Raw genomic sequence first — 12,438 nt, forward strand, 5'->3', positions numbered from 1 at the left:
ATGTCTGAACTTGGTGAAGATTTAGAGAAGTTGAAACGTGAAAAACGTTGCCTACTCCATTCGATGCGGTCTGATAAAGCGACGATTATTTCATTACTAGAGCAAACGGTATCTAATGATGTAATCAACGCGATTTGGGCGAATTTGGAGTCTTGGTCAAGCTGTATCGAAACGTTGCAGAAAGTAGACGATGCATTGATGGAATTTATCGATTATTCGAAAGGTAATGGCGATAAGGAAGAAGAGAAGATCTTGAAAGATTATAACGATTTTCGTAAAGATTTGATACTTTATAAAGGTAAATTTAAAACAGTTAAAGATACCTTGACACCGGTAGAATCGCCAAGACGAGGTAGAGCTTCGATGATGAATTCTACGTTTTTTAAAGCGCAATTGACCAATCCTGTCATAAGATTGCAAGACATTCCCGTGCCTGATTTCGACGGTACAATTGAAAGTTATCCAGATTGGTTCGCTGAATTCGAAAATATCGTTGATAAAAACGAAGATTTGAATGATTTCCAAAAGATGTATCTGTTGCGTCGATGTCTTACTGGTAAGGCGAAAAAGTACCTGATCGATTTTGGTACAAAGGGTGAATATTATTTGACGGCGATGGAATTTATTCACAAAAAGTTCAACAATCGGCGTCGTATTATTGCGGAACATTTTCATCAGCTGTATCATTTGCCTGTAATGAAAAGCTCAAATATGCGAGATACGCTCGATGACGTTCAACGAATTATTCGTGGTTTGAATGTATGCGGGATTCAGACTCAAGCTTTTTCCCCATTTATAACGTATATTGTGTCGCTGAAAATTCCTGAGAAGCTTCGGATTGAGTGGGAAAGCTCTCAACACGATTTTTCCTGTTACCCTCCGTTCGAAACAATGTACTCGTTTTTGATCGATAAGTGTTTTGCATATGAAACTGGTCCCAATCGAGACAAGGAGAAAGATTCGTCGAATGAATCTAAGGTTGCTACTGGTTCGTCGGTCAAAGGAAAACAGTCAGGTTCGAAACCATCGTCAGTTCCGGAAAAGAAGTCGTTTGCTGGTACTAAGGGTCAAGGACCACCGCCAAAAACGTCGAGTTCTCCGCCATCGTCGTTTCCGCCAATCGTCTGTGTTGGATGCGGCGAGCAACATTATCTCGATATGTGTAAGTCATTTTTGAACAAATCGATCAACGATCGTTTCGACTTTGTAAAAAGTAATCGTTTATGTTTACGGTGCCTTAAAACAGGCCATAATGTCGCTATGTGTAATCGTAATATCAAATGTAATTTGTGTAGCGGTAATCATCATAGATTGTTGCATAGGGAAACGGTTCGTTCAAATGTTCGAAATGAAGGAGCTGGTATGGATGGTTCTGGTAATGGTACGAGTACTGGTAATGCGAGTGGATCTACCGGCAGTGCTAATAGTGGTACGAGTGGACAGAGTAATAGCGGTTCGACTGCTACGTCTAGTTTAGGTAGCGTTTGTGCCTTAGGTTCGTCAAAGTCAGTATTTTTAGCCACAGCGGTAGTGAAAGTGCAAGGAGTAAATTGTACCGAAATGGGTAGAATTTTTCTAGATCAAGGGTCAGAAATGACGTTAATTACGCGTGAGTTCTGTGAACGAGCTAAATTGAAAATGGAAAGAAGTGAATCACCTACGATGTTAGTTGGTATTACGAATGATACGGTTCAACTCAACTATTGTGTTTCTTGTGTATTGCGTTCACGGTATTCGAATTTTAGTATTGCGATTAAGGCCGAAGTTGTTGAAAAAATTCCCTATGCGGTAAATAAGTCGAATGTGAAAAGCGTGATTGAGGGTTTTTCGTTGCAATTCGGAGAATCGACAGATCTTCCTTACAGTTCGGTTGATATTTTATTAGGCAGCGAGTACGCTGAGTTTGTTTTGAAGGATAAACGTCATTTTGTTGATGGTTTAGTTTTCAGAGAATCGTATTTTGGATATGTGATTTCGGGATCTGCTGAAAGGTGTTCGTTTTTCGGTCAAAAATTGTCTTTTTGCGGTATGTCGAATTTAGAGCTTTCTGAGCAGTTTCGCAAGTTCGTTGAAGTGGAAGAGATCCCTGATCCAAAAAAGGAAAAGATTGTAGAGCATGAATTGATCGATAAACATTTCGAAAGTACCTACTCGATTGATCAAGAAACCGGTAAATTTGTTGTTAGATTGCCCTTGAAGGAAAGTGTTAAAGTTTTGAATGGATCGTTCGGTAAAGTGTGTGCGATGTTGAAAAAATCGGAGATTCGTCGATCTGACGTTGTACAGAAGGCGTATGAAACGATTTTTGATGAATATTTATCATTGAAGCATATGACGAAATTGAGCGGTGAGCCTGATTTGAAAGCTTACTACATGCCACACCATGTTGTATCGAAAGGGGAAGACTCTCATCGGATTGTTTTTAACGCATCGTTTACGGATAATTCAGGTACTTCGTTGAATTCTCATTTTTTGGTAGGTCCGAAAGTTCAACCGGATTTGGCGGTAAATTTGATTCGTTTTCGTAGACATTTGATCGGTTTTGTGTGTGATATTTTTCGGATGTACCGTGATATTTTAATCCACCCTGATGATCGCATTTTTCAGCGTATTGTTTTCCGATTCAATTTTAATGATGAAATAGAAGTGTTCGAGCTGAATACTTTGGCGAATGGTATAGGACCAGCGTCGTATATCGCGCCAAAGTGTTTAGAAAAGGTCGCATCGTTTATTAAGGATTCGGATAAAATGGTTAGCGATATTATTATGCGAGATTTTTATATGGATAATTTGGCTACTGGTACAGATTCGGTTGAGGGTGCTATCGTTATTAGTCGTCGAGTTCATGAAGTTTTAATGAAGTACGGTTTTCCACTTCGGAAATATCAGTCGAATTCGCCTGAATTTTTAGCTAAAATTTCGAGTGAATTAATCGATACTGTGAAAGTTTGTAATGGTAAGAAATTTGTTACGTTATTGGGTTTATTGTGGTATTTAGATCTTGATGAAATTGGTGTCGATATTCGTGAGGAGGTGCTACCTTCCATTGTGACAAAAAGAGTAATGTTGTCCATAATTTCTAAAACGTTCGATATTTTGGGAATTCTAACACCGGTTATGATTCGTGCTAAGCTTTTGCTCCAAGACCTGTGGAAAGAAGGTAGACTCTGGGATGAAGAAATTTCTGTTGAATTGAAGGAAGAGTTCGCTCAATTTTTATCTGATCTATTGCTTTTACGTTCGTACTCGATACCTAGATGTTATTTTCGTAATTGTGCAATTGTGAAGGTACAATTGATAGGATATTGTGACGCGTCGGTAAGAGCTGCGTGTGCCGTTGTTTATGTACGATCAATCGATCCCGAAGGTATTATTAGGGTCAATTTTGTCTGTTCGAAATCCAGATTAGCGCCTCCCAAGGGAGCAGTTATTCACCGAATGGAGTTAATTGCAGCAGTTTTATTGGCCAAATTGATTAAATTTGTAAGTTTAGAATTATGTATCGAAGAAATTTTCTGTTTTTCGGATTCTCAGGTGGTTCTGAGTTGGATTAAAATTGATCCGGTAAAATTGAAGCAATTTGTTTCTAACCGAGTGTCAGTTATTAAATCGTTAGTTGATAAAAGTCGTTGGTTTTATGTTGAAGGTTTGAAAAATCCTGCAGATTTGGGAACACGTGGTATAACGGCATCAAAGTTTTTGTCATCGGAATGTTGGTTGAAAGGAGCGAATTTTTTGCATGAAAATGAATCGTTTGAGCAGTATGTTTCAGTTGAATTCCATTTGGTCGAAAAAATTCCTGAAATGAAGTTAGAGAATGTGTGTAATGTAATCGCAATCGTAAATCATCCGGTTTTATCTATTTTGAATTATAAGTCTTCGTTTTATTTGTCAGTTTCGATTGTTGCGTGGTGGATACGGTATGTGAGAATTTTAAGAGAAAGATGTTCGAGACGGAAATTAGGAGTGTGGAATAAAAGTTTGCCATCGAACGATGTTGAAAGGAAAGAAGCGATGAAAAAATTAGACAGGTTGACGAATGAAGAAAGAGATGCGGCCTATACGCAAATAATTCGAGTAACACAGTACGCTGGTTTTATGCAAGAGCAAGAATCGTTGTTGAAAGGTAAACCGGTAGAGAAGAAAAGTAAGTTGTATGCGTGTACGGTAAAGTTGGATCCGAATGGAATAATAAGAGCGACAGGTCGAACTGTGAATGCTAGTTTTGAATATGATACGAAGTATCCTATCGTTTTGCCGGTTGATTCACGCTTTCTCGAACTGTACATTCTATTTGTTCATGATAGGTTTCATCATGCCAATATTTCGTTTATATTGAATTTCATAAGAGCAAAGTTTTGGATTGTAGGAAATTTATTATCTCGAATTAAATTCTTGATACATCGTTGCGTCATTTGCGTGCGTGAAAATGGCAAGTGTCAAGTTCAATTGATGGGTGATTTACCCGCGGAAAGAATTACGGTTACAAGACCTTTTTCGTATGTTGGAATTGATTTGACAGGCGCTTTGTCTTTGAAATGTACGAATCATAGATCTGTGAAAAGTTACAAGGTTTATTTGGTCTTCTTCATTTGTATGACTACTAGGGCTATTCATATCGAAATTGTTGCGGATTTAACAACTGAAGAATTTTTGAATTCTCTTGTGAGATTTACGAGTCGTAGAGGTTTGCCTTGTAAAATTTTCAGTGATAATGCGACCAATTTCGTAGGTGCGTTGAACGTTTTGAATTGTAGTAAATTTTCGAAATTCTTACACGAAAATAGAATCGAATGGAAAACCATCGCGCCTCGAAGTCCGCATCAAGGTGGTATTTGGGAGGCGGCGGTGAAAGCGGGTAAAGCTTCGTTGTATCGTGCTATAGGTAATCAAAGGTTGACGTTATTGGAGTTGCATACCGTTTCTACGAAGGTAGAGGCTATTTTAAATGCGCGTCCTTTAGCGTATCGTCGTAATAATTCGTTTGTTGAACCGATTACCCCCGGTCATTTTCTGATTGGTAGCGCAATGTTTGAATTACCTATTGATGAAAACGCTTCAGGCGTTAGAATTAAAGAATGATATTTTTTATGGCGTAGAATCGTGAATTCCTTTTGGAATACGTGGAAACACGATTATTTTAATCAGTTGAGGAATCGGACTAAGTGGAAAGGCGAAATACGGAATTTGAGAGTCGGTGAAGTTGTTATTGTGTCTGTGAAAAACCAAAGTTACTTTTCTTGGCCTTTGGCTATTATCGAAGAGGTTTTTCCTGATGATAGAGGTTTAGTGCGGAATGTGAATATTCGTTTAGCGGATGGCGAAATTCGTCGCTCTTCCGTTCAAAATCTAGTAGCTCTACCAATAGAAAACAAGGAATGATTTTTCTTTGAATTTTTCTTGTGTTGCCTGCTAGATTCCCGATTTTGTCTCGTAATATTGGGTGTTTGTTCGTGTTAGCACGCCTTATATTTTTTTCTCGGATATGTCATTTTTTTTTTTGAATACGATGTAATTAGATTTAGAATCGTTCGATAGTGTATTTTTGTTATCATTTAATTCGCGAAAGTGTAATCGAAGAAGTAATATTGTAATTTTTGTTTTTTTTGGTGTTTTTAGTTTTTTTTGGAAAAAGGGATTGTGAACCCCTTTTTGGGGGGGAGTGTGTTATCGTATACGTAGTTTTTAGTTCTATTTTCGTTCGTTCTAAATAGGTATCATATTTTTAATCGGAAATATTCGTCTATATTCGTGTAGTTATCTGAGCCGATAGAGGCGATCGCGTTTTCGTTTCATTAACTACGTATTATTTTATGTACGTATATGCGAATGTAGCTCGATGCATTCTCGGTATGCGCGTAAGCGCTTTAAGTTTATTTTTTTTTACTTTGTTACCATTTTTTTCCGTGTAATAAAGATTTTTTTGTACAGTTTTTTAAATATGATCGGTTTTTTATCGTGTGAAGGAAACAGTATTAACATTAAAACTTCTTATTAAAGTGATTTTTTGTACCTCATAAATTGTACATTTTCAAAATCTTTCGCCCTCGCATTGCTCAGGCATGAGAGTTAAAATTTTTCAAAAACTTTTGCGCCCTCATTAGAAGAATTTCTATTCGTTTTCCCTTTCGATACGTGTTCTCTTCTAATGTAACAATTTTTTTTAAAATATCTTATCCATTTCAAGTTTTTTTCATTGAGTAAATAACGGACGGGTGGTTGTGGTGGGTATCCGAGTGACATATTTCACTCAACCTTTTTTCATTTTTATGATGCATCATTTCTGAATGTAACAACATATTCTATTGGAGAGCCTTTTAATTCGATCGAAGTTTAGGGGTGTTAAGGTTCCTTAGCAGGTATAAGCATACCAAATTATGAATACTAAGTACCTATATATTATTGAAAATCAAATAATACATACTCGTATGTATCTATTACGTACTACGTATAGGTACTCGTACATAAGTACATATAAGTAAAAGCCTTTACCAATGCAGATTAAGTATGGATACCTACCTATCTTCAATCTTAAATCAAAGTCTGAAAAGATGTTTCGTAGGTAATACAATTTTATTTGAAATTCTCACAAATTTGACATTTTATTACCTACTCAATACAAGGTGGTAGGTACCTAGACTTATTTGATTGATAGGCGTGCCTTACTGACGTAAATGTAAAAGTTCTATTGTTCAAATGCGTATTTTTTCGCCTGAAAATAATTGAAAGATACTTACAATTAAAACAGAAGAGAAAAAACTTTATATGTAAAATGGGACATGAAGGCATTCTTTTATCTTGAAAATGACCTGGCTATATTGTTGGTGGGACACGGTGCATACAAATCAACTAAATACATATGTTAGTAATTGTGTTGAACAGAAACACAATGATTCTCCAGAACACATAATATCTCAGAAGAAGAGAGATTTTATCTACAACGTACATTCTGAAAACAAACAAAATGCTCTGATCTGTAAACTCGTGGAAAATAAAAAGGATAGCAAATTTTTCCAGAACACTTACATTTTCACTGTTTTTCTTGCTGCATCGATGTTTTCTAATTTCTCATTGAAAAGGTAAAGTTTAGTTCCTAATAGTGCATTATCCAGGTAACTTTGAACATCATCCACTACCTCCGTATTTATCGGGAAAAGCTGTTTGTCGGTGTTGTTTAGCAGCTTCTCTATTTGTAGCTTTTTATCGTACGCAAATGTCCATTGATTGTGAGTGAAATATGCCAATACTTTCTCACCATCTCTAACTTTATCTTGAATCCGAACTAAACTGAAAATGAAACCAGGTTGGGTACACTCTTTTCTGCGCTTAAGGTACCTAAGTACCTATATACCATAATGTACGAACAAATCAACAACTTACAAAGTTTTTTGTCCAACCAGCATCAAAATGAAATCGATTATGTAGGCTGGTAAATAGTGCAGGAAAATGCATTTAATCGTATATGTGATCACATCATCACCCTTGTAAGCGAAAAACGGATACCATAAAATGGAGCTATATGGATATTTTTCAAAACTTTTCTCAAGCTGACGAATTAAATCAAACCATTTCATATCTTCGTGAGAACTCTGTGTTATATGGTACACGCTGATTCCATTTAATCTAAGATCGATGTACTCAATTAGAAATAATAGGTACCTACACGAGTGGGTATACAATACATCGATGTACTAAATAATTGGTTTTGAATACCACGTGAAAGTGATGTAGGGCAACGTCTCAATTATGGGTCACTTTTTACAATGAGCTCTAGTTCAAAAACTATAGGTTTTTGGAAAATATAATGGACCAATCAGTTGGATACGTAGCCTACGTAGGTCATTTGGGTAAAACATACTGAAAGCGCAACCATTTCATCCAATGGTAACATATAAAAAAAATCGTATTTCTCAAAGGTATTTTCAATTTTGACCCGATTACAAGACCCCTGTCCTCTAAAATGGATCAGTGGTTATTTTGCTGCACATTGAGATAAATATCTACGTTGTATGTATTTTGGAAAAAAAAAATGTTTAAAGTAATCTCAATTGATTTCTGTCAATAAATAAAAAAGTTTTGAAGAAAAAATAAAAACTCAATTTTGGGTCGACCCATTTTTGAGTACAGTTTTTTTTTCAATTTTTATTGATTTTTGAAGAAAATTCAAGTATTTAGATCATATTTTGCAAATACTTCAGTATATTTTTAAGAATGAAAATGCAATTGAAGAATATGCTTTAGTAGGTAAGAAAAAAATGGGTAATATTTAAGCATTTCTATAAAAAAAAAAGTATACTCAATTATGGATCACCTCAATTACGGGTCAATGTAATTTTCATTATTAATCGGTTCTAAACTACTTAAAACACTATTCTAGTAAGTATAAAAATTCTAAAAAAATGAAAAAAACGAAAAATTTTGAAACAAAATTGCACAAAAATATTTACATTTGAAAACTGTTGGAAATACCTAATGAAAATTGGTTAAACAATTAATTTTGTTTATGAAAATGTGTCGAAAAGAACAGTTTTAATCGTACTTACTTGGTTTCAATCTCCAATATTGGTTTTTTCTTTAAAAATTTTGGCAAAATGCAATAACGAAAATCACGCAATCGTGAATTTTGATGATAGAAAAATACACCTGATAAGAAACACGTTTTTTGGCTGCTGCATTCCCACTATCGACTTTGGCCAAGTATTTATAGATAGTGAAGTGTAGCAATAAAAAAAATATGTATAGGTAGGTAGCATAACTTGAAAATCATTTGTCTGTGCCACTGATCACATTGAAAATTGACCCATAATAAAGACCTGTGACCCATAATTTAGATGTTACCTAATTTACGAACGAACTTACAATTGTTCTCTCGAATTCGCCCAAGGTAGAAGTATAATATTATTGATAACCATGTCAGCAGGTATCACATCGGTTTTGGCATCAATTTTTACCATGGTGGTATGAATTACGCCCTTACCTCCGGCCGCAAAAAGTCCCATCGGACCATTGAAATTATCATTCCATCCAGGTAAAGGTTCCTTGAAGGATGGAACAACTGCAAATTTCGTTTCGAGGGGAAAATGTCATAGGTACATGTCTTTAGGTTTGTGTAAAATTCAGTAAAACTGTAAAGAGAAAGGTGGACTTGAAGTTGTAAGAATACTTACCTATACTTGGTCTAGCTACGATAATAGGGACTTTAGTCGAGTAATTTGGTAATAATGTTTCTGCCAGTCGTTTTGTGTAAATGTATGTATTCGGCGATGGATAGATCAATCTGTGAACAATAGATATGCACGAATTAGGGTGGGTTATTTTTTCAACTTTTTTTGAAGAACTGGTGGGAGGAAAACTATACCTACCTACGGTTTACAAAATGCTGATTTAATTAAACAGAGCTACCTACTTTCTAGAAATTTTTAAAATGATTGTGCTCACTCAGCACGCTAATAAACTTTGATTTTTGTCGGCAAAATGACATAATTTACCCACTCTCCTAATACCTAACGCAGTTTTGATATCCGTCCCTGGAAATCTTGGTTTTGATTTTGAGGAGCCTCAAAAATTTAGGAAGCATTAATTATTAGTATACGGTAAAACAATATCGACGTCAACATTTGCACCGACCATGTTTTTTCCCGTCATTTATAATGATGGGAAAATGATCGATTAGTAAAGTTATTCAGCAAGAGGTTTCCCATTCTTTGAAAAAGAATTTTTCTAGCCCCACAAAAGAATTAAGATGAAATTTTAGCTTGAAGTCGTAGTTGCTTGGGTTGAATTTTCTAAAGGTTATGGTTACACTTCAAAATCATATTACTTGGGTGTTATCATTTCCAATAATTTAGGTTCCATCCAACGAGTAAGATTAATCACATCATAAGGATCATGTTTTGAAGGGTATATTTTTTCTTCAACTGTATCCTTTTCGCAATTACAATATGCTGTAGATATATAAACAAACGCCTGCGAAATAAAAAACAGAAATGCAATAAAAATTTGACGGGTTATCATTGGGGTGGGCCCTTAACTAGATGACAAAAAATTGCGATTTCCTCTACTCTCAGCCCTCAAAGTGGTGACCTCTGGTGATAAAATAATAAATACCCCATTTTTTATTATTTTCATTTGGACTGCGGTGAATTCTCTCTAAAGAGTCTGCACTATACATAGACATTCCAATTCTATCTGGTTCATAATGATACTCACTTCCAGTTTTCCCATCTCTTGCGCCAAATCCAACATTCTTATTGTTCCAGTAGTATTCACATTTACAGCTGTACGTAGATCGGCATTCATTTTCAAAATAGCAGCGCCATGGAATATAAAAGATACTTTATTTATCAACATATTACGATCTTTATCTGACAAACCGATTCCTTCCTGTCCAACGTCTCCAGATATTAATTCCACTTTTTCAAGAACTTTTGGATTCTCTTTCTTAAAATTATCGAATACCTAAAATCATTCAAGATTTTATAATGAATAAACAAATACAGTCTATGATGGAGGGTCATAATTTTACATAAGTAAGTACTTATTTGCGTATGCGACAAAGAATACCTTAAGCTTAAGATATGATTTCCTATAAGTACGTAATGCAATTTTCTCTCAGATGGGGAACATTGGTCGACAGGACCATGAAAAATCAGGAAGTTTGATAAAGAATCGCCAGTCTGATAGAGCTTTGAATAACTTTCGTGTGATTTTTAGCTATTGTGCATTCGGATTTTGCATACCGCAATTCCCTCTAAATAATCTATTATACTACGTACGTATTTCATTATTTAGGTACCATTTATTGTACAATTTTCAAGTGTATTTACTCTTGGGTAGGTATAGGTAAGAACTAGGAAGGCATTGTGTCCTATGGTTTTGAGTTTTGTAAAGACAGTAATGGCAATCTGAAAAACGACCAGGTCAGTGTGTGGACAAAAGTCCAAAGACACATACCTACCAAAAAAAAACCATTCGTACCTATATTCATTCATATTTCTCAGAGTTTCAGCCTCAACCGTCAGGTGCGTACTTATAGGAAGTTTCAGGTACCTTACTTGTAAATACCTAGGTAAATTCCTCTGAATAATTGTATTTTTGTTACCGGTGAAGAGAAGAATTGTTCTTTACGGTATCCCATATTTTTGCCGTGTTTATCTCGTATCAGAACGTAAATAGTATTCAGTTCAGGACAGCTGTACAATAACTTCCATATCAACACTTTACCCATAAACCCTGTTCCTCCAGTGATTAAAACGTTTTTCAGCGCGTAAAATGCCGATATTTGCGATTCACTGGACATTGTTTAAAAAGTAGCAAATTTGGAACAAAATTACATATAAGTAACTTGATAGATTGCAACTGAGGTAGAAATTAGGTAAGTACACTAAGAGAAGAAACACAATCAATAATTTCAGTTGTTTTTAAATTAGGTGATGAATTTAAAACACCAACACTCGCAACGATCTTGCAATCAAGAGCTCGTCCCCTCCCCAGACATGCCAAGTTCATTGATGGCAAGACAACCGAATAGCGCCACCGCTTTTGACCTTGCAACCAAATTTACTATAGCCAACCATTATTCGATTCCTGACCCTCGTCATAGTGTTATTCATACGCACTTGTGAACAGCAAAGTCTGCGTGAAAGTGGTTATTAATTTGCAAGTACAAATGTAATTTTGAAATTTTGTGCTCACATTCTGAATCCAGAGTGATTTTTAATAAAATTTCCTCCATGTCTAGATTTGAAAAAAAGCAGAGAACACTTAAAGACATTTTTCATGGTTTTCCATTATTTTCTTTAGTACCTACCTGCGTATAATTAATTACCCACCAGAAAAATTGAACAAGCACGCCGATTTCTTGGAGAAGTAGTCCTTGACATCTAACATTGTGAGCTTTTGCATGCATGCATGAGAATTTTTCATACCTACCTCTCACCAACTACGAGTATTTTTTTTTTTTTAATAATAAAAGTTCAGGACAAATTTAATCCTATTCTATCGTGTATATTGTGTTTAAAATCAACATTAAAGCTGAAGAAAAATTCATTTCAGAAGACCAGAAGAGAGAAGAGATTACATAAGTAATTATAGAGATAGGTACAGAGTGTAATGGAGAGAAGGAGAGTGACGAGAGCAAGGATTTCACGGTCTCGATGATATCGCAAAACCTACCCATTAATGCCTAATAATCTATATTATTTTACGGTTTACGGCAAACTGAGTAGGCAACTCATTTTACATAATTATATTCATAAAATATTTTTGAGTAGGTTCAGTGGTGTCAATTTTTTGGTCATTACTGCTAACTCGAAAAATTCAGGAAAATAATCACATTTGTTCGATTTTCGACGTTGGAAGCTTTTGGTCGATGCAAATTTTGAAGTACAATCTTTTGAAACTGGGCCGTTTCGTTCAAAACAGGAATTAAAACGATAA

The 12,438-nt window shown here is 35.4% G+C and overlaps 2 protein-coding genes across 3 annotated transcripts; one reads left to right on the plus strand and one right to left on the minus strand.

The window, feature by feature from the left end:
• LOC135839099 (uncharacterized) lies at window positions 1-5,382 on the plus strand. Its single transcript, XM_065354974.1, has 6 exons — window positions 1-2,505; window positions 2,608-3,483; window positions 3,535-3,712; window positions 3,896-4,147; window positions 4,733-5,030; window positions 5,100-5,382. The coding sequence occupies exons 1-6, from the start codon at window positions 1-3 to the stop codon at window positions 5,380-5,382; spliced, it is 4,392 nt and encodes a 1,463-aa protein (XP_065211046.1).
• Window positions 5,383-6,554: 1,172 nt separating this feature from the next.
• On the minus strand, window positions 6,555-11,460 carry LOC135840549 (putative fatty acyl-CoA reductase CG5065). Of its 2 annotated transcripts, none has more exons than XM_065357151.1 (8): window positions 11,102-11,460; window positions 10,210-10,458; window positions 9,821-9,966; window positions 9,168-9,277; window positions 8,860-9,055; window positions 7,381-7,659; window positions 7,027-7,287; window positions 6,555-6,949 (listed from the first exon to the last, which is right to left on the minus strand). In XM_065357151.1, exons 1-8 carry the CDS (start codon window positions 11,297-11,299, stop codon window positions 6,850-6,852), a joined length of 1,539 nt encoding a protein of 512 aa, XP_065213223.1. In that variant the 5' UTR covers window positions 11,300-11,460; the 3' UTR covers window positions 6,555-6,849. The 2 variants fall into 2 exon arrangements, with proteins under 2 accessions (XP_065213223.1, XP_065213224.1); XM_065357152.1 differs by having other exon boundaries at window positions 7,381-7,623; window positions 11,102-11,456.
• Between the last annotated feature and the right edge of the window lie 978 nt (window positions 11,461-12,438).

Source organism: Planococcus citri, chromosome 3, assembly GCF_950023065.1.
Source record: "Planococcus citri chromosome 3, ihPlaCitr1.1, whole genome shotgun sequence".
NCBI classification, from domain to species: Eukaryota; Metazoa; Arthropoda; class Insecta; order Hemiptera; family Pseudococcidae; genus Planococcus; species Planococcus citri.

Excerpts from the sequence above, each read along its gene's own strand:
- LOC135840549 (XM_065357151.1), bottom strand. The coding sequence starts at position 11,299 with ATGTCCAGTGAATCGCAAATATCGGCATTTTACGCGCTGAAAAACGTT. Across the intron at positions 10,459-11,101 it reads AACAATTCTTCTCTTCACCG|GTATTCGATAATTTTAAGAA; the intron begins GTAACAAAAATA and ends GAATGATTTTAG. Across the intron at positions 7,288-7,380 it reads CTGGTTGGACAAAAAACTTT|TTTAGTTCGGATTCAAGATA; the intron begins GTAAGTTGTTGA and ends TTTCATTTTCAG.
- LOC135839099 (XM_065354974.1), top strand. The coding sequence starts at position 1 with ATGTCTGAACTTGGTGAAGATTTAGAGAAGTTGAAACGTGAAAAACGT. Across the intron at positions 3,484-3,534 it reads TGGCCAAATTGATTAAATTT|GTGGTTCTGAGTTGGATTAA; the intron begins GTAAGTTTAGAA and ends TCGGATTCTCAG. Across the intron at positions 4,148-4,732 it reads TAAACCGGTAGAGAAGAAAA|GTGCGTTGAACGTTTTGAAT; the intron begins GTAAGTTGTATG and ends CCAATTTCGTAG.